The sequence below is a fragment of the Helicoverpa zea genome, chromosome 11 (assembly GCF_022581195.2).
Source record: "Helicoverpa zea isolate HzStark_Cry1AcR chromosome 11, ilHelZeax1.1, whole genome shotgun sequence".
In the NCBI taxonomy this organism is placed as follows: domain Eukaryota; kingdom Metazoa; phylum Arthropoda; class Insecta; order Lepidoptera; family Noctuidae; genus Helicoverpa; species Helicoverpa zea.
Window position 1 is genome coordinate 11,915,778 of NC_061462.1, and position 26,119 is coordinate 11,941,896.

Sequence of the window (26,119 nt, forward strand, 5' to 3'; positions counted from 1 at the left end):
TAGGTATTGCAGAAGTACATATATGAAAAGAAATGCTTTATTTATATTTTAAACACGAGTTTATCTACTGCTAATGAATTTTTAATAAATAACTTTTGCCATAATATCGCTCACCTAGCAGTATAATGACACATTTACAAAAAAAGCGAAACTGGGTTTTTACGGCCTAAGTGTTTAAAAGTGTATAATTTATAAAGTGGTAAAACGGTACGGCATTAGTTGTTAAAACTATAAAATCTAAGATGAAATATAAAATGAAGTCATAACCTCGTTTCAAACGTTTGCAAAATCTTTGACCCTCATTTCTGTAAAATAAGAAAAAAGTAGATGTGTCATTATACTGTTAGGTGAGCGATATAGGTAAATATTAAATGTATCTTACCGACTGCGTCAAACGGATCAACGCAATATAGAAATCTTAGTATAAAATTCGGTATACAGACACTGTGATAGTTATAAAATAAATGTAATTTAATTCAGAATTAAGTTTTAAATATAATTTGTTGCATGTGTATAATAATGTATTAGGTATAGGCAGTTTCGCAACCTTCTGTCTTTAATTAGTAGACGTTTCTTTAAATGATTAACGGTGAGTCCAACTTCAGAAATATTTTTAAAAAGCTTTTTAAGCGAGGATGGACCGCCCTAAATGTTTGTCAAACTTCCTATTTTAGCTAGTTGGTTGGGCATTGGGTCTATAACTACTGACTGAGTTATCAGAAAGATAGTTCCATGCGTATTGTCTAAGACCCAGCTGCACCATTCAACTATGACGATATCTCGTGTGATCAAATCGGTGATTTGACAAATGAAAATGGTTCGCTTATCGTAATAGTTAAATTAGCTTCTCACCGTATGAATAATTTGTCAGGTATCTAACTACTAGATATTCAGAGCCAGAAGTTTGTGAAACTGATTCATTTAAAATGTTCTTTGTCTGTCTTTTGAGTTTGATTTATTTAGTTTAACTTATCCGGTATAAGGATATCCTTTAACTTATATTTACCGACATTACACAAATGTTTTCATTAAAAAAGTTTTTCCGTACCTACCTACAAACCCAAAAGGCAGATATTTGAAAATATTGTTTAAATACGTAAAAAAGTACAATCGTTGTGTTTAATAAATAAATTGTAATCTAATTCTATTTGTTGTTAATGTTATTATTGTATAAAAAAATGTATTTGACAATCTATTTTTGTAATAAATAAATATTTTAACATTGTTTGGTTTATTCTGCCTAGCCTTTTCCCAACTACCGACCTGTATATTAGGGTAGGCTGCTACTAGATGCAGCTGAGTAGCAGTCTTTTACATAGATTTTAAATAGGTTCGGGCCCTGCGCTTCATCTATGGCATTTTAAATGGAGGGACCTATCTGGCCTTCTCAACTCACTTACCTGGTTAACCCGATACCTCTCGAAAGGTCGAAAGTTTTAAGGATTACCAAATTGTTACATAAAATAAAAACCGCAAACCTATTAATACCCGTATTGTGCTAACAAGTAATATTTGTTTCGATTTGAGGAAGAGAATCGATACCCAATCAATTGACTATAATGATTGCATTCGACCTTGTCCTGCCCACATTGCGCACTGCAAACGCAGGCGCATAATATTAATTCAATCTGTCAGCGATAACCTCAGGTTATCATATCATGATAATGTACAGTCAACCAGTAAAATGATCTACGTATTGGAAATTATCATGGAGAACAAAATCACTAGCGGAGATGTCATAATGCAAAATTTCTTCAGAAAGTAGCGCGCCAAAATACGAGTGTTTGGGAGGGGGGGGGGGGAAGGGGAAGTTACTAGCTCCACCCTTACACGTCTTCTATAGAACTCACTTAATACTTTCTAAATAAAATCACCAATCAATCAAGACCAACCTTTGACCAGAAGGTTTTTGATTTGAGAAGGAACTCGAGCGTCTCGTTAGATCTAGTAACAGATCACCGTTGCTTGACCTACAAGAAAGTGCGTGACCTGCCTTATATATAGCATCTCCGCTATATTTCCTTACTCCGTCGAAATTACACTTCATTTAGTTCACGTGGTAAGTCATGCTTGACGATTGGTTGCATCTCACAGGTCTTGTCAAATAACAGTGCTTTCACTATAGCGTATTTTCCGATCGGTTTTTCCGAACGGATCTTAGATTGTCAACAATGGTTCAAATAGGTCAAAGATTGGCACGTGAAAACGATAGGCTTTTGTCGCAATGAATTGCGAGTAGAAAAACCAAGTGGAAAACCCACGCTTTAACTTTTCCACTATATAGGCAACAACTTATTTGAAGTTACGCGCATACATGAGATAGGTAGATACTTACAGGGGTTTGATTATCGAAAAGTGGCCAACTTCGGAGCGGAAAACTTATTTGGCGCATAACTACGTGCCAGTATGTAATGTATAAAGATCTAACACTGAAGTTTGAAAATAAAACTTTAGAAAAATAAATTTGCTTTATTTTGCACCATAATATAATGTTATTACTAGTTAATATAACGTACCTATAGCGTATGTCACGACCTCTCAACTTGACACTGCGTATTCTCCAGTTTACGATAGTAATATTTATTTACTTGCAAACATTGCTAACTTTACTTCAGATGCATCTTAATCTTGTATAGATAAGGCAATGCTCTCCACTAGATCACAACAGTTTTAAGTCTTAGAACGATGCTCAAACATCAAAGTTGAGCGCTTGTTAATTCTGACTCTGACTAGTTGAGCATTGAGTGCGCTACTGACTTTCTTTTGTAAAATGTTTGTTTTGAAGTTAATTGTTTTTCTGTTGCCTGTACTTTGGGGAGCGTCTTGTGTGGTAAGTTCACTTCCTTATATTATGTTGACAATTGATTAGAATAGTTAAATTATGTTATTGTTTGTGTCTGGACTTAAATAGGATACCTATCAGACAGTTGCTGTGAATGTGGGACAGAAAGAGATATTCTAGTAGGTTAGTACTGTAGAGGTGTAGTACTTAGATACTCTTTGGTGGCAAGGTTTTATTTATTATATTTAATACCTGGCCGGACAATGATATAAATAGATTCGATTTGAAATAGAATAAGTTTTTATACTGAAGTATGTCACTTCACCCCCAGTCCGTCAATAAACACAAAGTTAAAGATCTATTTAATGTTTTAATTATCGTATATCCTGAAGATCCCCGGTCCCTAGCGCACCACGGGCTACAGTACCTAAGTACCTACCTACTGTTTACTCATTGAACTATCGATCGTCCTTTCTTTTTGGAACTCCTAAAGGAACTTTTCAGCTTATTAAAGATGATTTTTTGTTTTGTCCTAAACAACTAAACGAAGAAAGTATAGTAAGTAGCTTTTCTTAATAGCATCCATTATGAAATTACGAATTAAAGTAAGTACAGACTACACTGACAGTGTGTCATATTTCTTCAATGGATTTTCAACCTTATCACAATACTCGAAGGTTAATGTTCTATTGGTAAAATTTGGCAGCTTCGGGTAGATTGACCTGCTAGCATCTTTACAATACAATAAAAGTTTTAGATCTGAATTGTTTGTTTATGTGTTAGGCAGCAGTCCAGCACACAGATCGACTGATAGCAAGTGGATATGGGCGCCCATGGATACCTACAACACCAGAGGAATCGAAAGTACGTTGCTAGCCTTTTTTAACGTGTGCGTTCGCGCAGCGGAATGTTGTTGAATTTAAAGATTTTAACTATGCAGATAATTAGCGTAAGACGTTCTATAATTGTGTATGGTAAAAAAAAATTGTGTATGCAGCCATTGTGGAGAAATTCACCAAAAACTGATTCCGCTGGGCGAACGTTGTCCTGGCGGAACTTTTTTTAATCCATAGACTTTAGAAGAAAAAAGATGTGTCCAAAAATTTGTGTGTATTTGTGTATAATTATTTATGTATGAATGAAATCAGTGCATGCATAAACTTCGGAGAAATTCAAGTTTCCGCTACGCGAACGTTTGGTCATTAGCTAGTTTTCATATAAAGCGCTTACATAGAGAGCTGTAGATTTTTAGATACGTTGTTTTGAATTTGTTTATATTTGTTTAAAAAACAGATTTAGAAAAAGTCGTAGGGTTTAAAAGATAAAAATATAAACGTAAAATACACTTATTAGGTCTTAGTTCTTAAAGTATGCAGTTTGGGGTCTAGATTTTCACGTTTACACAAACCTTGTAAGTGTATGCAACATGTTGCCAAGTATCAATGATGTTCCGTTAGTAATTAAAAAGTTATAGGATTATTTACCATGAATAGATTACTGTTTACAAAGCTGTCGAATATCATGACGTTCTAATTTCTCTGCTTTCAGTTCTAAATTCGACTGCTTTGTAAACAGTGATCTATTCATGGTAAATTATCCTATAACTTTTTAATTACTAACGGAACATCATTGATACTTGGCAACATGTTGCAGACACTTACAAGGTTCGAGTAAACTTCAAAATCTAGACCCCAAACTGCATACTTTAAGAACTAAGACCTAATAAGTGTATTTTACGTTTATATTTTTATCTTTTAAACCCTGCGACTTTTTCTAAATCTGTTTTTTAAACAAATATAAACAAATTCAAAACAACGTATCTAAAAATCTACAGCTCTCTATGTAAGCGCTTTATATGAAAACTAGCTAATGACCAAACGTTCGCGTAGCGGAAACTTGAATTTCTCCGAAGTTTATGCATGCACGGATTTCATTCATACATAAATAATTATACACAAATACACACAAATTTTTGGACACATCTCTTTTCTTCTAAAGTCTATGGATTAAAAAAAGTTCCGCCAGGACAACGTTCGCCCAGCGGAATCAGTTTTTGGTGAATTTCTCCACAATGGCTGCATACACAATTTTTTTTTACCATACACAATTATAGGACTTCTTACACTAATTATCTGCATAACTAAAATATTTAAATTCAACAACATTCCGTTGCGCGAACGCACACTTTTTTAACTGATTTCACCACCATAAGGAGGGTAGTGTGTTTATCAGCCTATGTACGCATGTAATGTATGTAGAACCTATGTATAAGTACCTACTGGTTCGTACCCTTGCGGCATTAGGTAGGTACGTTGTATATAGACCAAACGCGTAGGTTAATTTTGCTACTTAAATGTGATTGTCGTTTGATTTGACAAGAAACGTTTAAGATGGTGCGAGGGCACGGAATAATTTTATGGATATTCTTAATTTAAGAATAATGTTTTATAGTTATCGGCACGGATATTGAGCCCTGACCTTCACCTGCGCAGAAGCGATTTATTGGTTTATTGCCTTATGTGTACAGTGCGCTAAGCGATCCCACTCTTCCGCCGAGAGCCCAATATCCGTGCCGGTAACTACATATATTGTTCTAAGAATTCAATTTCAGTCTTCATTTCCAGCGTACCAACATACAACTCCAGATACAAAAATTCGAGGAAGATGTGAACGCTTCCAGGGTACTTCAGAAGAATGATAGAGACCAAATGGTGAACTGGGCTGATGAGTTCCAGATCAAGCGGTTAGATGTCACTATGAGGTATAGGATGCAGATGATCAGACATCAGGAACATAGCTTGAAGAGCAATGGTAATCCTAAGGTGAGGAGAAACTTTTTAAGAGTCGCTTACGCGCTTATGTGTGGCATCTGACTGCCTGATCCATATATGGTCTTAAATTTGGGTGAATTTGAAACCAAACAAGTGCATGCTTATTCTATAAGTACCTTTTCCGAGCGAAAATGGTAATAAGTGTTGTTAACTGTGCCAGTTTAAATATACTGTGATTAATGCGAACCCATGGCCAGTCATGTAACACCACCAACTTGCATACCGATCTAGTATCCGAATCGATTCGACGACTCAGTGCATAGCGGTCTCGCCCACGTCCACTAGATTAACGGGCAGTAACTACCGATAGAAGACTTTTAATTTATCTTCATGTTTCAGTGGCTAGAGTGCCTCTTCGTCCATAGAAAGGAGATCAGGCGTTCCATACACCTGTACTATGAGAGTGAACACCTGTGCTTGAAGGCAGCCACTTCTAAGGATGAAGAGTCCAAAGAACCTGCTGAGCAGTTGGATAAACAAGTAATTATTTATAAATACTTAATAATCTTCTTATCGAGTGAGCTACAGGTTTGGACACCTACCAAGTCCTAGTGTAAGACCTGCCGGTGCTGCGGGATTGAAAGAGTTACCTCGGCTCTGGTACCAAAAGGTCTTAAGAAGGAACATGATGGGATGGGTTTTAGTAGTTTAACTTGGTAGCCTGACACTCAATCACGCTGCACCGGCAGCGGGGTTGTAATTTTATGTTTTACCATTAAAAAAAAGTCCTAATGTTAAGGATTTCAAACCTGCCTGACGGCTTCTGTCGTGGATAAATTAGAATATTTTTTTATTTCAGATAGTGAAATGGAGGAAAGGTTACCGCTATTTAGTAAACCTCTGCAGAGACGAGCACCCTACATCAAAGCAACAAGAGCAAGAGTGTTTAGTTGAATACGTAAGTGTAACTTGGTATTTATTTTAGCATCTATCATCATCATCATCATCAGCCTATCGCAGTCCACTGCTGGACATAGGCCTCTCCAAGTGCACGCCACTGAGATCGATTTTCGGCTACTCGCATCCTCGCATTTTAGCATCTATATCTACCGTTATTGCTAACGGCGGCTGAAAGGCTTGGCTTGCTCATCTCTTGCCTATTCACTATTTAATCGACTTTCTAAAAATGTTCTCAAGTCGAATTCCTTTGCATTATTAATATCCAGTATTCTACCCATGTAATCAAAAATCAAGCGTGAGGCGTGACCATATAATTCGAATATTCGATATTCGATATTCGATAACTTAAGTACCTTCCTCAAAGTGAATATTTGATGACTTAGTTTAATGTTTTTTTTTCCAAATATTCCTACACTCTGCATTACAAACTTTAGTTTATTAAACCCACCTTTCAGATGCAAAACGACAAATACAACGAAGTGATCCGAAGGCTGATGTTACTGAAACAGACCGCCACTAGCGACCTCTACGCGTACTACAACTCCTCGCTGATAGACCTGGAGGAATGCCTGAAGACGAACCTGTCGCGATACCTGGACAGGATCCGAAACATCATGGAGACCTTGAATAAATGCTATACTATTACCACGTGAACCATATTTTATTTTACTTATTTTTTATTTGGTTGCCCGGGTAACTGGGTCGAGGAGGTTAGGTGAACAGTCGCTCCATGTAAAACACTGTTTCTCAGCTGCAACTGGTTCGAGTGCAAGCCGACCCCATAGTTGGGAAAAAGCTAGGGAAAAGACCAAGACAGTTAAAAATTATGTGTATCGGGAGAAGCATTACCTATTCAATATACAATAACTATCGTTAAAATCCACGTTGAAATAAGGATCCAAAAAGAAAATTAAAAAAAACGGTTTAATAAACATTCACGTTTATTTTCCAATATTAGTAAGGATTTTTTACAATTCCACCAAATAAAACCAAAAACAATTTCGCTATAAAATCTCTTTATTGCTTTGTCGTTGTTAAATAATACTTGAAGGTATAAAAATATATATTTACAAAAACGTACTTAACTTATTGACTATTTATTTCTTTTATTATTTTGTATTTATTTCAAATATCTTAGGAAAGGATGGTACCATAAAATATCAATTCCCCTATCACGTTGACCACTTTATGAAAATAAAGAATATTTACATAAAAATGCGGTGTTGCACCTTATTTTTCATTCTTGAACTATTTTTTAAATAAAATTCCGGAAAATCATAAATTGTATCAAAAATAGAAATGGACTTTCAAATTAGATTCTTATGTACCATTATAACAACATAATTGGCTTTTATTAATTATAAAATTTTATAATACATTGTTTAGTTTGTAGAAAGCAGAAAGTCATATTTAAAAGTAAGTTTTTTTCTTATATTACTTACATAATGAATATTTACACAACATAACAGATTTTGGTTACACACACATTTTGATATAATAAAATTCTGCAGATGTATGCGCCCCAAAATGCAGAATTTGAAATTGGTCCCTTACAATAAACAAATCTTAAACAATATTGTATTTTGTACAATATTTTGTAATTTACAATATATTTATATGGCATTAGTTAAAATCAAAGACGTATAGAAATAATTTAGGTTATAAATCTAAAGATTGGCTAAGATATTATGAGATTCTAGACAAGATTCTATATGAGATAGAGAAAGAATATAAAAATAATGGTCTTTTTCTCTACTTAGCAGCTTTTTCTTTTTGGTTTATATAAAAATGAAATAGAAAAAAAACATACTTAGGCCATATTGATAGCATGAAAATATTACAAAATTAGTAGATAGGCAAATAATTTTCCTGATACTAAAAAAAATATTTCTGAGAACCTCCTCATTTTTTTGGGAAGTCGGTTAAAAACATAGTCGAAGTAATAAAAAATGCAATTTCATGCAAAATAATGTTTATACACACCAAAAAGAAAAAGTTATCAATAATTTAAAACTTTAGATTAATAATTTCATCACAGGAGAAATTAAATCACAAATCTAAGTAAAAATTGTATTAAAATAAAGAATTTGTTCCTACACTAAAAATAAATGGACGTTGTCAATGTATCACATAATATAAAGTTTCTTCTAAATGGTAACAAAAATATTAATAGTTATTTTCGGACAGTCTTACTTTGTTTTACGGTATATACTGTTTTTGTAACACTTGTACAAATAGAAAAACCGTCAGTTGCACAAAGCTCCATTTAAGTTATAGCTTCTTTTAATCTATTGCTGACTCTTTCTTTGTCAACAAGATAAAAAGTGTCAGCAATAGATTTAATGAAGCTTTAACTTTAATGGAGCTTTGTATAACTGACGGAAAATTCCTATAGTCATCGTAAACCGTACGTCAAGCGTCACACATTCGTCATTTGACGGTTGCTTGCATCATGCACAGAAACACAAAAAAAATGAGTGTATGTCTTGAAGCAGCAAAGTCGTGTTTGACTTTTCTAAGTTTGCAAGCATTCGTCAAAAAACGAGGCCACTTACAATATTCGTGAAAGTTACAAAAACAGCATTTCCGTGTATTTTTATAACACATTGTCAACATGCACTACCTAGTTACTAAATATTTACAGTTAACTTTATATTTATAAATCTTCCACCAATTTGTATTGACGTTTCTGAAACAGACATAATTCAACTAGTTTTAATTTAAATACGGAAAGAAACCTAATTATAAAAAAATATCTAAAAATTGTACCCTCAAACTTCCTGTTTGTTGGAAAAACTGAGTCTGGTGATGGTGTTAGACTTACCATCAAAGAATACCTAACCCTGAGGGTCTAGGAGGCGGCTCTGGCGTATCCGGTGATGGTGGCTTAAACGTACTGCCCTGGAAGAAAAAAGTTTTATTTAGCTTCCGGGTTTTCCTGACTCTCTTTCAGACTGATTCTCTCTCAAATAGAGTAACACAATAACAAAGTAAGATAGTTAATTAGATACCTGGAAGCCTAGTGCTGCCTCTAGGGGGGTGGGCGAGTCGTTCCCGAGCGTGGCGTAGTCGCCGAATCGCTCCGTCGTGCGGCTGCCCTGGATCGTCGCATATGTATTGTCCGTCTACAAAATAAATGTTATATTAATTAGAACTGTAATTTTTAGCAATTATTTTTATAGTTCCTCTCACTCTCTCTCTCTTGTAAAAAGTCCATTGCACTAAATAGGTATTTCTTTTAAATACCACAACCACTCATAATCATACATAAACTTTAAATTAAGCCTGATTAAGGAAACATAAAATAAGTCTGCCTTTTCCTACTTTTTAATAAAAAAACGTGAAAAAAAAAAAAAAAAAACCTATTTCAATTTCCAAAAAGCAAAAAGCCAACGTCACGCGGTGTTCCCAGGCGGTCACCCATCCAAGTACTGACCGCGCCCGATGTTGCTTAACTTCGGTGATCGGACGAGAACCGGTGTATTCAACGTGGTATGGACGTTGTCGAATGCTATATTGAAATTATTCATTGCTATACCCCTTTGTACGACTTTCTGGCTTCTGACTACCCTGACCAATTGCCAGAGATGTTCAAATGACAGCCGTTTCCCACGGAAATACGAAATAACTCGTCATAATAAGATAGTCACACATCCATGGACCGACTTCGCCAACCGTTACTTACCGTATGATCAATCAATCCTGGCAGTTTTGACTTTATGTCCAAACCAATCTATAATACGAAAAACAACGGATGGATCAGTAATCGAAATTCGCAGTTAGCCACGAGTTCTTTCTTACAGCTTAGACCATGAGATTATAATTTAAGAATTGCTAGGTTATACAACGTTATTTTTTGTTTATGCGAAACCTGATACACCTATCTAGTATTTTTATGTAAAGAATCTATGTACGAAATTTCAACACCGTATCATGAAAAATCACAAAGTTATAAGCATGTTAAATTACGGGACTGTCCGTAAAAATACATAATCACCACAAAGCGCACACATGCCGCGCAACGCGATAGCACTGTGCGCTCGCGCCCGCTATGAACTCGCCGTGACTTGTTGTGCGAGAATAAATACCTATTTGTGGTGTCCAACATTCAAAGTTTTTTAGATAATTTTGGGAAAAAATATAACATGGTGTAAAAACTAGTGGAATCGATTCAGTTACTGATTCTGAACAAACTATATTCAGGTTTCGCACAAACAAAAAATAACGTTGTATATTGTAAACTCACCGGCGCAGGTTCAGCCGGCGGCTGTTCATTCTGGTCTCCGAAGACATTCATGGTGAGTTCCTGTTCCTCATAAGGCCTCAGCTTGGTCTCCAGCCACAGAGGGTTCTCAGTAGTAGACAGTTCTTCTAGAATACGGCGACGGGCTAAACTGTCGCCCTTGCTGGATTGTAGTGAGGGAGGGGGGATTACCCTGGGGAAGGGAAGGTGGTTTGATTAAATCAAATCGAAATTCCTTTATTATTTTCTTTATTCTTAGAGTAGGTAACATAAATTATAATACTTAAATTGCCAATAACAAGTCTTCACAGATAATTTCAACCCATCGACAGATACAAGTGTAATACTTATGTATTTTCTTCTACATTGGCCCTAATACCTTGAAGACTAATATAGGTACTGACTTATTATTATTACATTGTATATGTATAGAAAATTAAATCTATGTACTTACCTATGTTATTATCATTTCATTACTATATTATGTATGATATAAGAGTTACTTATGAAAGTGTTCATGGTAGGTGTCGAAAGTATTGTCAGAGTTTGTAGTTAGAAGAGCTAATTCTAGTGATTTTGCTGCCAACAAATTACAGTTTTTTTTTTCAATTTGGGCGTGTTGGTTGACCTGCGCCCAATTTCAATAAGGAGTTATAATACATTTCCGATGTCTACGAATATGTTTGAAGATAAAGGTAAACTTACCAGTGTTTAAGACATGCGCAGACGACGATGAAGGTGACGATGCCGGTGAACAGCACGATCAGCAGAGCTATTAAAGCTGCTAGTGCTGGGTCGAAACTGTCTGGTGCTGGAACGAAAAACATACAGATTTTTAAAAGATTGTATTTTGTATAACAATCTTATTTTATTACACGCTTTTTATTAGCTTCACCTGTATGTTTGTATGTTTGTAACCGACTTCTTTGGGCGCGATTTTGACCCACTTTAAACAGCCAGATTTCGTTCAAACTTTGTAGATTTATTGAGGACCGATGACAATACACCAATTTGATAAAATTATTCCATTTTTAACCGACTTCCCAAAAAGGAGGAGGTTACACATACACATCGATTACTCCGAGGTTTATAGACCGATTTACGCGATTCTTTTTTTGTTCGACTCGGAATAGCTGCCAGTTGGTCCCATAGTCATCAGGTCAGGATCTGATGATGGAAACCCTGAGAAATAGAGGGCAACCTTCAAAAGTTGTAGGCATACATAGGGTAAAAACTTGACACTCAGGTGTACGCCTAAAAGCACTATTTAACTGTGAAGATTTGGAGCTGACCTGATGATGGAGACCAGAGAGGGTCGAGGGAACTCGACAACTGAATATGTAAACTACCTCGTGTTTGGGCTTAAATTATTTGTATTGACAAGACCTTTGCAACAGTGAAGGTTTGGAGATGACCTGATGATGGAGACCAGAGAGGGTCGAGGGAACTCGACAACTGAATATGTAAACTACCTCGTGTTTGGACTTAAATTATTTGTATTGACAAGACCTATGCAACAGTGAAGGTTTGGAGCTGTCCTGATGATGGAGACCAGAGAAAGTCGAGGGAACTCGACAACTGAATATGTAAAATACCTCGTTACGACTTATATTCTTTGTATTGATGAGAACTTCCCACTTGTATGGATAGTGACAACTATTCGTATCACTGAAAAGCTTTAAATAAATAACCTTTTTACAAAAAAATTCAACCGACTTCCCAAAACACTAAAAAGCAAAAAAAAAACTAATTTTAGGTGCATCGGCCTAGAAGTCGGTGGCAAAATTAACTTAGTAACATCCATTAGACACCGACTTCTAGGCTTTTCAATTTGCAAAATATGATTTTTGTTAATTTATATAGTTTTCATCTATAGTCGATAAGGTAAGAAAATTAATTAAAATTTTCTAGAATTTTTCTCTGCAGTCGATAAGGCAGGACTCGGTGTTAATTTTTATTTCCAATCATTATCTTTAGCCGTTTTCTCTAATATTGACATTTTTTTGTATACTAAAGAGAATTTTAATTCTACAAAACAAATAATAGTTTTAAAACAAACTAAAAAGTAGAAAATAAATAATAGTTTAAAAAAACTAAAAAACACGCTTTTTATAGAAAAACGAACTAAAAAATAGAAAATAAATTTTAACGAATTTAAATTAAGAAAACAGTGTTAAAAATTTCAATGAATGTAAATTAATAATAGTGTGAATACAAAAAAAAAAGATTTAAAAAAAGCGTGGGGTGCTTTTTAAGATATTATCGAAATGAAAATCACTGTACTCATATCTGTCAATAAAATATTTATAACTATTGACACCATGCACCCCACGCTTTTTTTTAAATCTTTTTTTTTGTATTCACACTATTATTAATTTACATTCATTGAAATTTTTAACACTGTTTTCTTAATTTAAATTCGTTAAAATTTATTTTCTATTTTTTAGTTCGTTTTTCTATAAAAAGCGTGTTTTTTAGTTTTTTTAAACTATTATTTATTTTTTGTCTTTTTAGTTCTTTGAAAATTGAAATCGATTATGTGATTTAACTTTCAAACAAGATAGTGCTGGATATTATTTTGAGTTTAAAACTACCGCAAAAAAAAATGATATGAAAAAAGACCTTACAGCGTATGTAAGTAAGCAAAAATATTTTTACTTACCTGTAACCTACTTATGTAGATATGTACCTACCTATTATATTTTTACATATCCGCAACCTACCTATGTATTTACCTCTGTACATATTTTATACCTATGAGGTATCTTTGTTCTATTTAAATAAATGTTTCTTTCTTTCTTTAAATAATTACGAAAATATACCTACTATTTGATAATTTTCAACTCAAAGTTCTTTGCATATAAATTGAACAGCAAAAATAACTTATAGATTATCTGAATAACTATACTTTTTTGTTTTACTAGGACACTTTTTTATATTTATTGTAAATCTTAACTGTAGCTCACCCTTAGAAGTAGCACTGGCAGCTATCAAAGTCTCCACGCCATACTCCTGGTACACGTCTTTCAGTTCATCGTACTTAGAGTCTATGGTTTCTAGAACCTTCTCCACTGGTAGCACTTGGTATGTGGTCGGGTCTACTGCGTGTAGGTGAATCTCACACCTGGAATAGAATTTAAAAGTTATTTTTAGTAAGTTTCTGCGAGGAAATAAATGTTACTACATGCTTCTAGAATTTAAAAGAAACGAATAAGGTTTATGAATTGACCCAGTAAAGTTGTAAAGAATACATATTTTGCAAAATTTACCTAGTATATCTTAATTTAAATGTATTTTTGTGCATTTGAAATCGTGTTAATAATGGCGTCCTTCACAATTGTGGCGTCGGCCACAGCAATTACTGTTCTCTAACAGCCAGTTTCTTCATCAAAAATTAAAGCCAAAGTAAAAGTCAAAGTAATGTCTAAAGTAAAAGTAACGGTCAAATTCAATTTTTCTATTAGTTTTGCTGTCACTTTAGCCTTGAAAAAACGTATTTGACCGTTACTTTTACTTAGACATTACTTTAACTTTAACTTTTGATGAAGAAACTGGCCGTAAGAAGATTGATTTGCGCAGGACATATCTATAGTGTATTTACTAATATTTTGGGCTCTCTAACTAACTCTTTGGGCCCGATGGGATGGTAATCCGACAACACCGAAGAGTGATCACAAACACGACAGATAACAACGTGATGCTCGTGTGTATCACCTACCTTCCACTACCACTCACCTAATTCTAAACTCCAGGATGTTTTGAGAAAGTTTCTAAAACCTACATAGCGATTTCGGCCTGACCCGGGTATCGAACCTGAGACCGTGTACAGCGGTCTCGCTTACGACCATTAGACCAACAAGGCAGACTAAGAGGATCAGTTCCCACTAACCAGTCATCATATCTCCTGTCAGCTTGCACTAGCGGCAGGCGTCTGCCGAGCACCACCAGTGCTGATGATGCAGAGGCTAGTCTCCTCGTCACGCCGCTCAGCGCTGTCCTGCAGCCGCGGGATACCATCATGCGGATGAGAGGAACCGCTGGCAGAAGCTAGTGATAATGATGATGATGTAAGAGCATCAGGTCCCACTTACCAGTCGTCATATCTCCTGTCAGCTTGCACTAGCGGCAGGCGTCTGCCGGGCACCAGCAGTGCTGATGATGCAGAGGCTAGTCTCCTCGTCACGCCGCCCAGTGCTGTGCTGCAGCCGCGGGATACCACCATGCGGATGAGCGAGGAACGGTCGATTATCCATACCTGGGGGTTTAAGTTTATAATGTTAAAGTATTTAGTAGGAAATCATGAAGATTTGATTCTATTCCTATTTGATACTAAACCAAAAAGTGTTTGTAAAAATATAATATAAATATATTTATTACAAACGTTATAGATTTTATTTACATACATTTAAAAATCCTCCATAAACTTGCTAAAAATATAATATCTTGTTAAAAAATGTGCATGTGCATAGTATATTGCCTAAATATTGTGTAACTATTATTGGGCAAGGGCTTGCACATGAATTTACGTTTTTATTTTACGGTGAGTTATACAGTGATACTATGATTTGACTTTGTATTGTTAACTGACTCTTTATATGCGACCATTTAATCTCCTCCACTCAGTACAGACTACTTAAGATTAAGATTATATTAAAAACACATGTAATATTACAGTATTATCGTGGTATACTTACATATACTTGAGCCGTGGCCCGTCGCTGCGGCGGCGCCACTTCTTGCGCGATGATGTCGAGCACGAACCGATCCTGATTGTACTCCGCCATGTAGTGTGCCGTCATCAGGATACCTGGGGATTACATTATCATCATCATTTGCCTAACGCTTTTCCAATTATTATGAGGTCTGCTTCCAGTCTAACCGGATGAAGTGTGAAGTGATCAAACATTGATTTGAAACTGAACCGTGCGAGTAGTTCTTAGCCACGACTAACTATTGGCTTATTTACTAGGATAAAAGTTCAGTCCGATTGTCAGTTCAGTTGTTCAGACACAAATGCAGTAATTATTCCTTCACACTCTGCGCGCAATGGGACGGCAATCCGACACCACCGGTGAGAGATCCAGATCAGGTCCGACACTAACGTGCTCTCCGATCCAAGTATACATCAATCTTCAAATCAAAACTTCCAGACTCCGGGCTGCTTTATGAAAGTTTCTCAAACTTACCATCCTGACTGATATTAAAAGGCGAAGGGACAACACTGCCACTGGACTGGGAGTCACCAAACTTGTACAGATTAGAGGCAGCTACCATGTACACCAGTGTACCGTTCTCGTCTAGATCCGGGTCCTCAGCTATCACGGAGATTATTGGCTCGTTGACCAGAGCTGTGTGTTTTATTCCTGAAGATATATAAATATTATTATTAGTTATAATGCGCATCAAAAATGTTTTTCCAACTATGTTGGGGTCATCTGAGTACCAGTGTTTTATAGGAGCGACTGCCTATCCGACCTGCTCAAACCAGGTACCCGGGCAACTCAATACTTCTTAGTAAGACTGCTGTCGAACGTGCCCGTAACGACTGCCAAAGATGTTAAGTGACAGCCGGGACCTACAGTTTAACATGCCCTCCGAAACACAGTCACTGGCGTCCAAGATATACCTACTTAGAAAGTACATACAAACTTAGAAAAGCATTGGTACTCGATTGTAGGTACTATACACAATTATACTTAAGAAGTCGGTTTTTTCCCACTAGGCCACCACGTGAATTAATCTTAAATGTAAAATCTGACCTGCATAATAAACCTTATGCTGAAACTTGGGTTCGTTATCATTGTCGTCCAGCACCTTGACCCTGACGACAGTAACGCTGGGCTCGTGTCCGTCCGTCGCGTTGTCCACTGAGTTCAGTATGGCGGCCGCGTGCTCTAGTATCGGATTGTTGCTCGCGTATATTGTGAGGGTATAGTCGGATTGCTTTTCTCTGGAAATTTGAGAATTAATAATGTTACACATAGGTTTTGATAGACGATTAATATTTCAAACAATGGGGTGTTTTCAGAAAATGAAACAAGGTCAAAAATATATCGACTTCCTTTGTTTTACATGAAGTAAATGACGATAAACTATGTAGCTAGTATTGTTGGGTCACCTCGGCTTAAATATGTATTTAGGGGAAACTAGTGTGTTATCCTTATCAATCACATTTCGACGCCTTAAGAATGAAAATCTCTATAAGAATAAGAATCCTTTTTCGCAGAGACTCGGTATTACAGGTGTTTTGGTTAAGTTACATAAAGAACAGCATATCTCACGGCTCAATCAGTATGCAAATTTTGATTAGTAGGTACTAGTACTATACTGGTACTCTAGACAACGATTTGTCAAATAGTTAACATTCACCAGGTTTACGCAAAAAATGATTTATTTCCTCACCTATCAAAGCTGATATTAGCTCTAATAGTTCCTTGCGTCCTGTCAACAGTGAAGGCGCCTTCCTGGTTGCCCTCTAGCACGTGGTAGTACACCTTGCCGTTCTCACCAGAATCCTTATCCGTGGCTTTTACAGTACCTGTGAATGAGATGAGAATAGTTTAGTTTAAGCAATGACCTTTGTAAATAAATTACAGCCAAACTATGATGAAAAAGGGGGCTTTTTTAAGAGAAAATAAATAAAAACTGGCCATAGACATTATTATACTATAGTTCAAGGTGCTTGGTATCTCAAGCAGAAATTAACTTCATACTATCCGATTCCCCAGCGACTCTGGATCACTACTACTAGTCTTACCCGGATAAATTTTTTGCCTATGTCACTCCTATGTAGCTTCCAAAGAGTGAAACAATTTTTCAAATCGGAACAGTAACTCCTGAGATGAACCCATGTAGGTAAGTCATATACCATGTACTTCAGACAACAGCAATTATTTTTTTACCACCAAACCACAGCCAAAGAAGCCTTCTTAAATGCACACTTACCCACAATAACTCCGGGTGCCAGGTTCTCGTTGACAGAGAACTGGTGGAGGGGTGACGCGAACATCGGAGCGTTGTCGTTATCGTCCACCAGTACTACTGTTAGCAGACGCAGGCTCTCGAACTTGGCCGGGGTGCCGTTGTCTACTGCTGCTATTACCAGCTGGAAATAGGAAATGAGAATAACGGTAAAAGGGATGTAAATAGACCGGGGGGAAGTCAAAGGGCTATTTATGCTACTTGTTTAACCATGTTTGTTCTAAGACATCAGTCACTCATTCAATTCCGTAAAATAAAGAAGTGGTAAGATATAAACTATGACTGATGTATAGCGAGATTAAAGTTGCCAGATTCACAGCGCAGTAGATAATTTTATTGAAAAAAAAAAATAACTGTGCTGCCAAACAGCTTACTTACATACTCTCCAAGTTACTTATTTTCTTTATAGGTAAACATTATTTTATTTATCCATTTATTTCAGATTCAGGCATCAAAGCTCATCAATATACACAATATATGTATAAAAAACTCAAAAACATATTTTAACATACCTGATACTCAGCCTTATGCTCCCTATCCAGGAAGGTCTTAGTCCTGAGCTCTCCCGTATCCTTATCCAGGCTGAACTCAGGTGTTTCACCAACGTTCTGGTTATCCACCTTCAGGAAGTAGGACACGCGGCCGTTTTCACCGCTGTCCTCGTCAACTGCCTTTATTGTGGTGATTAGGTAGTCTGATTGGGCCGCATTCTGGGGAGGAATGGGGAAGGTTAAAGAGCGCTGAGAATTTTCTCCTTGATAGGGAAGAGTCACAAAGATATTGTTAATGTTTAAAAAACTGATTATGGAGGTCAAAAGACTAACATGAAACCATATAACACACACATTTATTATGTAAACTGGGAAGGAAATCGTGTACGCAATATACACAAAAGTATGTAGAGTAAGAGATAAGGCAGACCAAACCGAGTATTACCTATGTCATTTGCTGTCAAAACTTTTAAAACTGGATATAATAAAAAATAATTTAATTAATAATTTAATTATATAATATAATTTCTGAAATTATCAAATATGTACATGGTATAGCTGTCGGGTCACGAAGGAACTTGCAGAACCTCGATGTTAAGGGCACCGAGTGTAATGAACCTCCGCTTTATTACGGAGCCTCAAGTTCCCGTACCCACCAATTCAACTAGAAACTGATGACTGTAGATTGATGAGGTAAGGACCTCAGGTATCTCTAGCTCCCTCTGTACAAATAACTGCTGAGTCACGAAGGACCTCGCTGGATAAGCGGACCGAGCGGAATGAACCTTCATCCCTAAAGCCTTGAACTGCTCAATCAAAAAAGATAGCTAAAATATGGTGTTGTATGTCCTACCTCAGGTATCTCCAGCTGCCTCTGCTCCGGCGGCGGCTGCGTGAACACGGGGCTGTGCCGGTTGACGCTGAGCACGGTGATGTCGACCCGGGCGGCGTGGGAGTGCGGGCCGGCGCCGGCCTCGTCCTGCGCCAGCACGGTGAGGTGGTACGACGTGTTGCCGGTAACGGGTTGAGAGGGGTAGATGATACCGCTTTGTGGGTTTACTGTGAATACTCCTGGGAAGAGACGAGAGGAGTTTTAATAAATATTTATTTAAGTGCAGTGGTTTTTTACCATTGCACTTAAAAAAATATTTATTTATTGGCACCAATTTTAATATAATAACGGGTTCTTTTTTTTTGTAACAATAAATTATATAACTGTATGCTGTATTTTTTACATCAGTAATCATTATAACTCATACGTAACACTAGGTGTCAATTCGGAACTTACTGAAATTATTTTTGTCTGCAACTTCAATAGTGAATACGAAATTAATTCTGGGAATATGCTTCATGTAAAAGGAGCACTGGGCTATACTTTTACTATACCATATAACGAAAACAACAACTTAATTGAATCCTACTTTTCAGTCGAATGCTAAAAATTAATTATGAGAACTTCTTCATTCCAACTACTTACCCGGCTCACTCTGCTCCACAATCCTATAAGCAATCTTCCCGTTCAACCCCTCATCCTTATCATCAGCCAGGACCTGCAGTATAGCAGCCGGGGGGTTCAGTTGCAGATTCTCGGCTATCGTACTCTTGTACACGTTCTGGCTGAAGATCGGCGCGTGGTCGTTGATGTCGACGATTTTTATGTGGACCTGAGAAAGGAATATTTATGAGATATTGATTATTGTGGCAGATTGTGGAGGATAGGAATTAATAAATAGTATTGAAGTAATATTACTTACGAATCACCTACATGCATGCCCAGTTCAGAAAGCATAGGCAAATATTCTCAATTTGGGGGAGTATATAAGGAAGTACCATACATAATACACGTTACTATGTAATTACATAAGAAATTGCATCAGTAAGTATATAAGGGTGTAAATAAGTACGCAGGTATACTAACTTATGTATCTCTATGTGTCCCTTATGTGCCTCTATGTGCTACCCCTTTGTATATGTAACGTTTATATACTTGTATAGGAAGTACATAACTAATAGTAGTACATACAAAAGATACGAATTACTTTTCCTAAACACCTGCATACAGATTTGATATAATTTCCATTAACATTTTGAAGGGGTCAAGGGACAAAAAGCTTGTTAATCAGTACACCAACTCACAGGAACACTAGTACTCCTCCTAATATGCGCAGGAGCATTATCAGAGGCGATCGCTCGCAGCCAGATATCTGCTGTCACCTCACGGTCCAGTGAGGCACCTTCAGCTACCGTGATGACTCCAGTTTGAGGGTCTATGGTAAACTGCTCGGAGGAATCTCCTGATAGACTGTAGGTTACTTCGCCGAATTCATCTAGAGAATTTTATATATTATATTATATTAAAAAAAAAATGTTTTATTGAGTGTCTTTGTAGTATCATAAAAAAAGAATAAAAGCAACGTTCACCGACACAAAGTTTTTTTTTTTAGAAAATTGTATATTTCTGGCGTTCGAAAAGCGTTGTTTTGCATTTTGCACGAATTTTGATTTTGATTTGATTGATTTTGAGTTATTAAGTTGTGCCGTTTCTCATACGTTTGAATACAGAATTCACTCTTTTCTCACAAAATTCAATTTCGGTCCGTAATTAAATTCATCACACAAGCACGTAGATATTGTTCATAACCTGCCTCAAACGCTTATATACAAATGCTTCGAGACGACAAAAAGTTTGGCGCCAACTATATCAATATTTACCTTCATCCTTATCAACAGCAGTGACAGTGAGCACACTGGTACCAGCAGGCGAATGCTCAGTGACCGCAGCATCGTAAGCCGCAGCCACAAACACGGGATCCTCGTCGTTAACATTCCGCAGCAGCACGGTGACGCCGGCCGACGTGGACAGCTGCGGCACACCGCTGTCGTATGCGACGAGAGTGAAGTTGATGCTGTGGAGTTTCTCGTAGTCGAGGCGTTGAGCGGTTTTTACTACACCTGGGGAAATAAAATGGTTTAAATCATTGTAAGCCCTAAGAATATCTTCCACTAATATGGAAACTAATATGGATTGCTTGATATCAAGATCAAGCTCTGTTCACCAGGCCTGATCTCTACCGGGGCTGCGATATTGTTCGAAAGAGTTACCGCGGCTCTGGTATGTAAAAGGCCTACGGAGGAACATGGTGGGTTTAAGCCAGTAAGGGTCTGACACTCCCTCACGCTGATAAACACACAGCGGGAGGGTTCATTAGATGATTTACCATAAAAAAGGGCTGTAGAATATCTTGGATTGCTAAATATAGCTTCTTGTCTAAAAACTGGAATTATTATGGAGTTAACTCGACCATTGGTGATCACTAGGCCCGATATGATGGCTGGGAGTCAGTAACACACTCACCAGTAACATTATCGATAGTGAAGTAGGGGCTGGGCGGGTGTATGAGCGTGGCCTGCACGGCAGTGTCGCGGTCGGAGGCGACGTACGTGTTGAGCACGGTGCCCACCGGCTGCTCCTCCGCCATGCTCTCCAGGTACGAAGGCTGGGAGAATACTGGAGCGAAACGGTTCACGTCCACTATTGTGATTATTAGTTCACCTGAAACAGATGGGAACTAGTTAAGAAATGTTTTGTATAAATATGTACAAATTCAATAAAAATGACAGTCAACCCCGTCCACAATTCCAAAACGAGTGACAGTCAGACATCCTTTTAGACACTCCCTTATTAACTTCCTCTATATACTCCTGTGTACTCCATTATATAACCGTATGTGGGTACTACCCCTATGTACTCATTAACGTAGGTACTATTAATAGTTACCATCGGCCTCCTGCAGCGTGGCGGCAGTAGCGTCAGTGACTGTGACCGGCAGCGTCAGCACTGCCGCTCGGCTCCTGTCTAGCTTCTGTGTTACTATCACTGTGCCGTTCGGCTGGACCGTGAACCAGGAACCGAAGATACCTTCGTCTGATACCTAAAATTATATCACAATCAATGAATTATTCACCCTAAAATATATAAGAGGTAAATGATGTCTAAATGTTTGTCATCATCATCTCAACAATAGAAGGTCCATTCCTGAACACAGACCTCCCCCATTTCGAAAAGGATCAGCTGGAAGCGGCATGCGTCCAGCGCTTAACGCGATCTTTGTCAGATCGTCTGACCATCTCGTTGGTGACCGTATTACGCCGCGCCTGTCAGACCGTCATCTCTTTTACGGCCAGTTTCTTCATCAAAAGTTAAAGTTAAAGTAATGTCTAAAGTAAAAGCAACGGTCAAATTCGTTTTTTCAAGGCTAAAGTGACAGCAAAACTAATAGAAAAATTTAATTTAACCGTTACTTTTACTTTAGACATTACTTTAGCCATAACTTTAACTTTAACTTTTGATGAAGAAACTGGCCGTTAGAGAAACTTTAATTGTCTTCAAACAAGACCCAATGATCACGTCAACTAAATAATTGCTAAAAAATAATCAACAGATAGTCCGCTAATTTTCAACTGGACTATTTGTTAACTTCTTATTTAATGTAGTACTGTAACATAGGACTTAAATGCAATGAATACCATTATCACATAAAAATAAATAAAAAACAAAATCTCACCTCCTTCCCATTCTTATCGACCGCCCTAATAACTTTATCCCCCATATTGAAGACCAACGACGCATTATCCGTGATATCCGGGTCATCAGCCACCAGAGTATGCACGGTATACCCCAGTTCTGCATCAGCCGATACCTCTGCTCGTTGTATGGTGGGGGTGAAGTAAGGTTTCTTGTCGTTCACGTTTATTACGTTTACTGTGAGTTCTGTGGTACCGGTTAGACTGGGTATGCCTGTGGAGAGAAAAGTATATGTGTACAATATGTATAAAAGTATATGTATGATCTAAATCTATATGTCTTAATGTCGTTGCGTAGTTTTTAAGTTTTTCGCGAGCAAAACGACAGTAGAGTTGAAAGCCTTTCTTCAACAAAATGTTAAAATTATATATCAGCCTAGCTTTTTGGCGATTGGCTTCCAATGTAACCCTAATACGATCTAGTACAAATGTTTTACATGTAGGAACTGTCTACCTGTTGGTATTGTTAATTAATTACTTACCTAAATCAGTAGCAACAATCTGTATAGTATAAGTGTTCCTCTTGTCATAGTCTAGCTTGGAAGACACAGTGACTACGCCGGTATCGTTGTGTATAGCGAAGGAGTCGAGGGCTCCCTTCTGTATCCAGTACTTGAGTTCTGAGTTCATGCCGCTGTCTAAATCTGTGGCTCGAACTGCTGCTACCTCCGTACCTGGTAAAGAAAAATATAATTGTATTAATTCATAAAAAAAAAGAAACGAAGATAAAGTTACATCATTATTTGATAGGAGTTATTGCCGTAGTTTATTAACACATGTATCCACTGAGCACAGAATATATTAGTTGTAGATGCAGTGACAGTAGTGCAGTAACAATAGTGCAGTGACATGCAGTGGTAAGTTAGGTCATTAAGGTTATCTTTTGTTGCAGACCTTAAGGGAAAATCGACCTTATTGTTTCATGACGTTCAAATTGGTGTCACCCGTAGGATATCAGACTTTTGTCATAACAGATTAACAATTAAGATAAACTTACCAATTGGTGCGTCTTCAGAGATATCAGCATTATATCTATCGGTATCGAAGACGGGAGCGTGGTTGTTCACATCACGGACTGCGATCTCAACCTTACAAGTTGCGTTGTGAACGCCATCTGTCGCCTAGGGGAGGAAGCAAGAAATGCAATGGACATAATATTAGTCTATGCAATGGATAAAGTAAAGGCTTTATCTGGCCTTCGTTCGAAGGTCTGACAACTGAAAAGTACAATTATATGAAACCGCCAAGTTATAAAAATAAAATTGTTAATTGTATTTGCAAAATTGTAGTTACAACAGAAATGAAAAGGTAGTAAAATTGAGTAACGATGTTATAAATTAGTTATTGATTTTTAAACCGTCAAAAGAATAAATCTGAGTTATTTCTTTTAGAGTATTCCTACTTATAAGAAAACCAGATTACCTAGCAGGTTATGATTATTTTGTTACATAGGTATAATTTAAACTTACCAGCACAGTCAACAAAATCTTATTACTATCTTCAGGCGGTGTAACGCCACCAGCCTCCACAGATATCTTGCCGTTGATGGGGTCGATAGAGAACGGGTGGGTCGGGGGTTCGATGATGGAGTAGCGAATGTCTGATGTTGCGTCTATGTCACGGGCTTGCACCTGTAGAATTGTGAAATACACGATTATTTGTATATCTTGGATATGCACCTGATGACTTGGAAATAATGTATTATTTTTTAGCTACAAATATGTTAAGTCAGGAGAAAGGAGAAGCCAGAAATAGAAATGATTTCTTCAAAAAGATCTGATATGTATTTATATCAAAAACAAACATTCACGAATTGAATTATAGATTAAAAAAGAACAGTTCGCAGAATATTTACGTTCCAATTGTAAATCATCATCTTTTCAGTTAAAATATTTCTAAAAGAATCATTTGCATTTTTTACAGACCCAGGATATTTTTATTAACTTTATTTCTGCGAATATGAGTACATACATGTAGATCTTATATTATCTATTTAACAAAAGGAGTGAAAGAAGTGAAGGAGTGAGTTAATGAAAGTAAGCAAAAAATACCTGTAACTCCGGCTCGAACTTGATAGCATCTTCATCAATAGAAGCCTTGTAGACTAGCGTGTGGAACACTGGGGGATTGTCATTGGAGTCCGTCAGGGATATCTGCAGGGAGACCACTGTCATTTGTCCGGCTCCATCGTCGTCTGTTGCCTGGGAATAAGATAGAGTTAAAGTTATTTGATTTGTAAGTCATAATGTTAAGAAAAAAAGTGATCTCTCTCCAATGGTTTCGGATTGTCATTCCATCAGGCTATGAGAGTGAGGGAATAGTGAGTGCACCTGTGTCCAAGCAAATGCTCGTGCACTATAATATTATTATGTCCTGCGCAGTTGGCTGATCTCCTTATGTGAAAACAGCCGCCGTAGCCGATAATCGGCTAGGACGCTATTATTATTATGGGTGAGTATTTGGTAACGCTTTCACGCTTGACTCGAGGAAACTACGTCCTGTGTCTCGATAAAAGTTAGCTATCTCTGTCTTCAGGGTACTTCCTATATCTATGCTAACTTGCGCCTCAATTATTTCTGCCGTTTTAGCGTGAAAGTGTTACCAAGAAATAAAATTCATTTTCGTAATATTTTGGCAGATGAAATATTATGTCTAGTATCTAATATCTATAATATCTGATATCAAGTATGTCGTCAGTAAGTACCTTATACTGCAAGAAGTAATCCTTCCTCGTCTCATAGTCGAGGCAGGGCGCGGTGCCGGGCGTGGGGCACGGCGCCACGGTGATGAGGCCGCTGCGTCGGTCCGCGCGGAATAGTTCTGCTCCATTGCCGGATAGCTCGTATACTATGCCTTCTGTGCCGAACCTGGTATAAAAACAGATATTTATGGTAGGATGTATAAATGTGGCATAAATAGGATGGGAATAAAAAACCATTAAAACTGAACCTTACTTTTTTGTTATTTCATGAACTAAAATTAGTGGACTTTTGAAACCTGCTAAAAGAAAGAAAAACAAACCATTTATCCCGACTGGTTTTTGTCTGACCTACCTTAAAACTGCCCTACTCCCTTTTAAAATTAGTTTGATTCCTTAGCTCATTTAGGCAGATATCTAAATATATAAAACTCAAAGGTGACTGACTGACTGACTGACATAGTGATCTATCAACGCACAGCTGAAACCACTGGACGGATCGGGCTGAAATTTGGCATGCAGGTAGATGTTATGACGTAGGCATCCGCTAAGAAAGGATTTTGATCAATTCTACCCCCAAGGGGATAAAATAGGGGATGAAAGTTTGTA

The 26,119-nt window shown here is 37.2% G+C and overlaps 2 protein-coding genes and 1 non-coding gene across 6 annotated transcripts in view; 1 reads left to right on the plus strand and 2 right to left on the minus strand.

Annotated features, from left to right (window-relative positions):
- Nucleotides 1–2,616: 2,616 nt before the first annotated feature.
- Nucleotides 2,617–7,167, plus strand: LOC124634363. Of its 2 annotated transcripts, XM_047169922.1 has the most exons (6): nucleotides 2,618–2,830; nucleotides 3,566–3,646; nucleotides 5,407–5,604; nucleotides 5,953–6,093; nucleotides 6,413–6,511; nucleotides 6,969–7,167. In XM_047169922.1, exons 1-6 carry the CDS (start codon nucleotides 2,771–2,773, stop codon nucleotides 7,164–7,166), a joined length of 777 nt encoding a protein of 258 aa, XP_047025878.1. In that variant the 5' UTR covers nucleotides 2,618–2,770; the 3' UTR covers nucleotide 7,167. The 2 variants fall into 2 exon arrangements, with proteins under 2 accessions (XP_047025879.1, XP_047025878.1); XM_047169923.1 differs by lacking the exon at nucleotides 3,566–3,646 and having other exon boundaries at nucleotides 2,617–2,830.
- Nucleotides 7,168–7,512: 345 nt separating this feature from the next.
- The window catches only part of LOC124634362 (cadherin-87A), a 61,926-nt gene continuing 43,319 nt past the window's right edge, over nucleotides 7,513–26,119 (minus strand). For 2 of the 3 annotated variants that reach the window (XM_047169921.1, XM_047169918.1), the window contains 25 exons: nucleotides 25,517–25,679; nucleotides 24,864–25,013; nucleotides 24,282–24,443; nucleotides 23,810–23,933; nucleotides 23,295–23,486; nucleotides 22,794–23,026; nucleotides 22,007–22,160; nucleotides 21,584–21,781; nucleotides 20,941–21,180; nucleotides 20,365–20,555; nucleotides 19,706–19,892; nucleotides 19,082–19,299; nucleotides 18,250–18,447; nucleotides 17,702–17,861; nucleotides 17,159–17,294; nucleotides 16,516–16,706; nucleotides 15,943–16,119; nucleotides 15,451–15,563; nucleotides 14,848–15,011; nucleotides 13,723–13,880; nucleotides 11,462–11,567; nucleotides 10,760–10,949; nucleotides 9,525–9,638; nucleotides 9,338–9,414; nucleotides 7,513–9,202 (listed from right to left, as the gene is read on the minus strand). In XM_047169921.1, the coding sequence (XP_047025877.1) occupies nucleotides 9,340–9,414; nucleotides 9,525–9,638; nucleotides 10,760–10,949; nucleotides 11,462–11,567; nucleotides 13,723–13,880; nucleotides 14,848–15,011; nucleotides 15,451–15,563; nucleotides 15,943–16,119; nucleotides 16,516–16,706; nucleotides 17,159–17,294; nucleotides 17,702–17,861; nucleotides 18,250–18,447; nucleotides 19,082–19,299; nucleotides 19,706–19,892; nucleotides 20,365–20,555; nucleotides 20,941–21,180; nucleotides 21,584–21,781; nucleotides 22,007–22,160; nucleotides 22,794–23,026; nucleotides 23,295–23,486; nucleotides 23,810–23,933; nucleotides 24,282–24,443; nucleotides 24,864–25,013; nucleotides 25,517–25,679 (3,994 nt within the window). In that variant the 3' untranslated portion in view covers nucleotides 7,513–9,202; nucleotides 9,338–9,339. Of the gene's footprint in view, nucleotides 9,415–9,524; nucleotides 9,639–10,759; nucleotides 10,950–11,461; nucleotides 11,568–13,722; nucleotides 13,881–14,847; nucleotides 15,012–15,450; nucleotides 15,564–15,942; nucleotides 16,120–16,515; nucleotides 16,707–17,158; nucleotides 17,295–17,701; nucleotides 17,862–18,249; nucleotides 18,448–19,081; nucleotides 19,300–19,705; nucleotides 19,893–20,364; nucleotides 20,556–20,940; nucleotides 21,181–21,583; nucleotides 21,782–22,006; nucleotides 22,161–22,793; nucleotides 23,027–23,294; nucleotides 23,487–23,809; nucleotides 23,934–24,281; nucleotides 24,444–24,863; nucleotides 25,014–25,516; nucleotides 25,680–26,119 lie in introns of all 3 variants that reach the window. The other variant, XM_047169919.1, reaches the window with a different exon arrangement.
- Nucleotides 9,901–10,019, minus strand: LOC124634784. The gene has a single exon (XR_006984919.1). It is a non-coding gene; the product is annotated as a 5S ribosomal RNA (ribosomal RNA).

What these genes read in the sequence shown, in the direction of transcription:
- LOC124634363 (XM_047169922.1), top strand. Translation starts at nt 2,771, where the DNA reads ATGTTTGTTTTGAAGTTAATTGTTTTTCTGTTGCCTGTACTTTGGGGA. An exon ending in AGAGCAATGGTAATCCTAAG is followed by an intron (nt 5,605 to 5,952) that starts GTGAGGAGAAAC and finishes TTCATGTTTCAG; the next exon opens with TGGCTAGAGTGCCTCTTCGT. An exon ending in CTGAGCAGTTGGATAAACAA is followed by an intron (nt 6,094 to 6,412) that starts GTAATTATTTAT and finishes TTTTTATTTCAG; the next exon opens with ATAGTGAAATGGAGGAAAGG.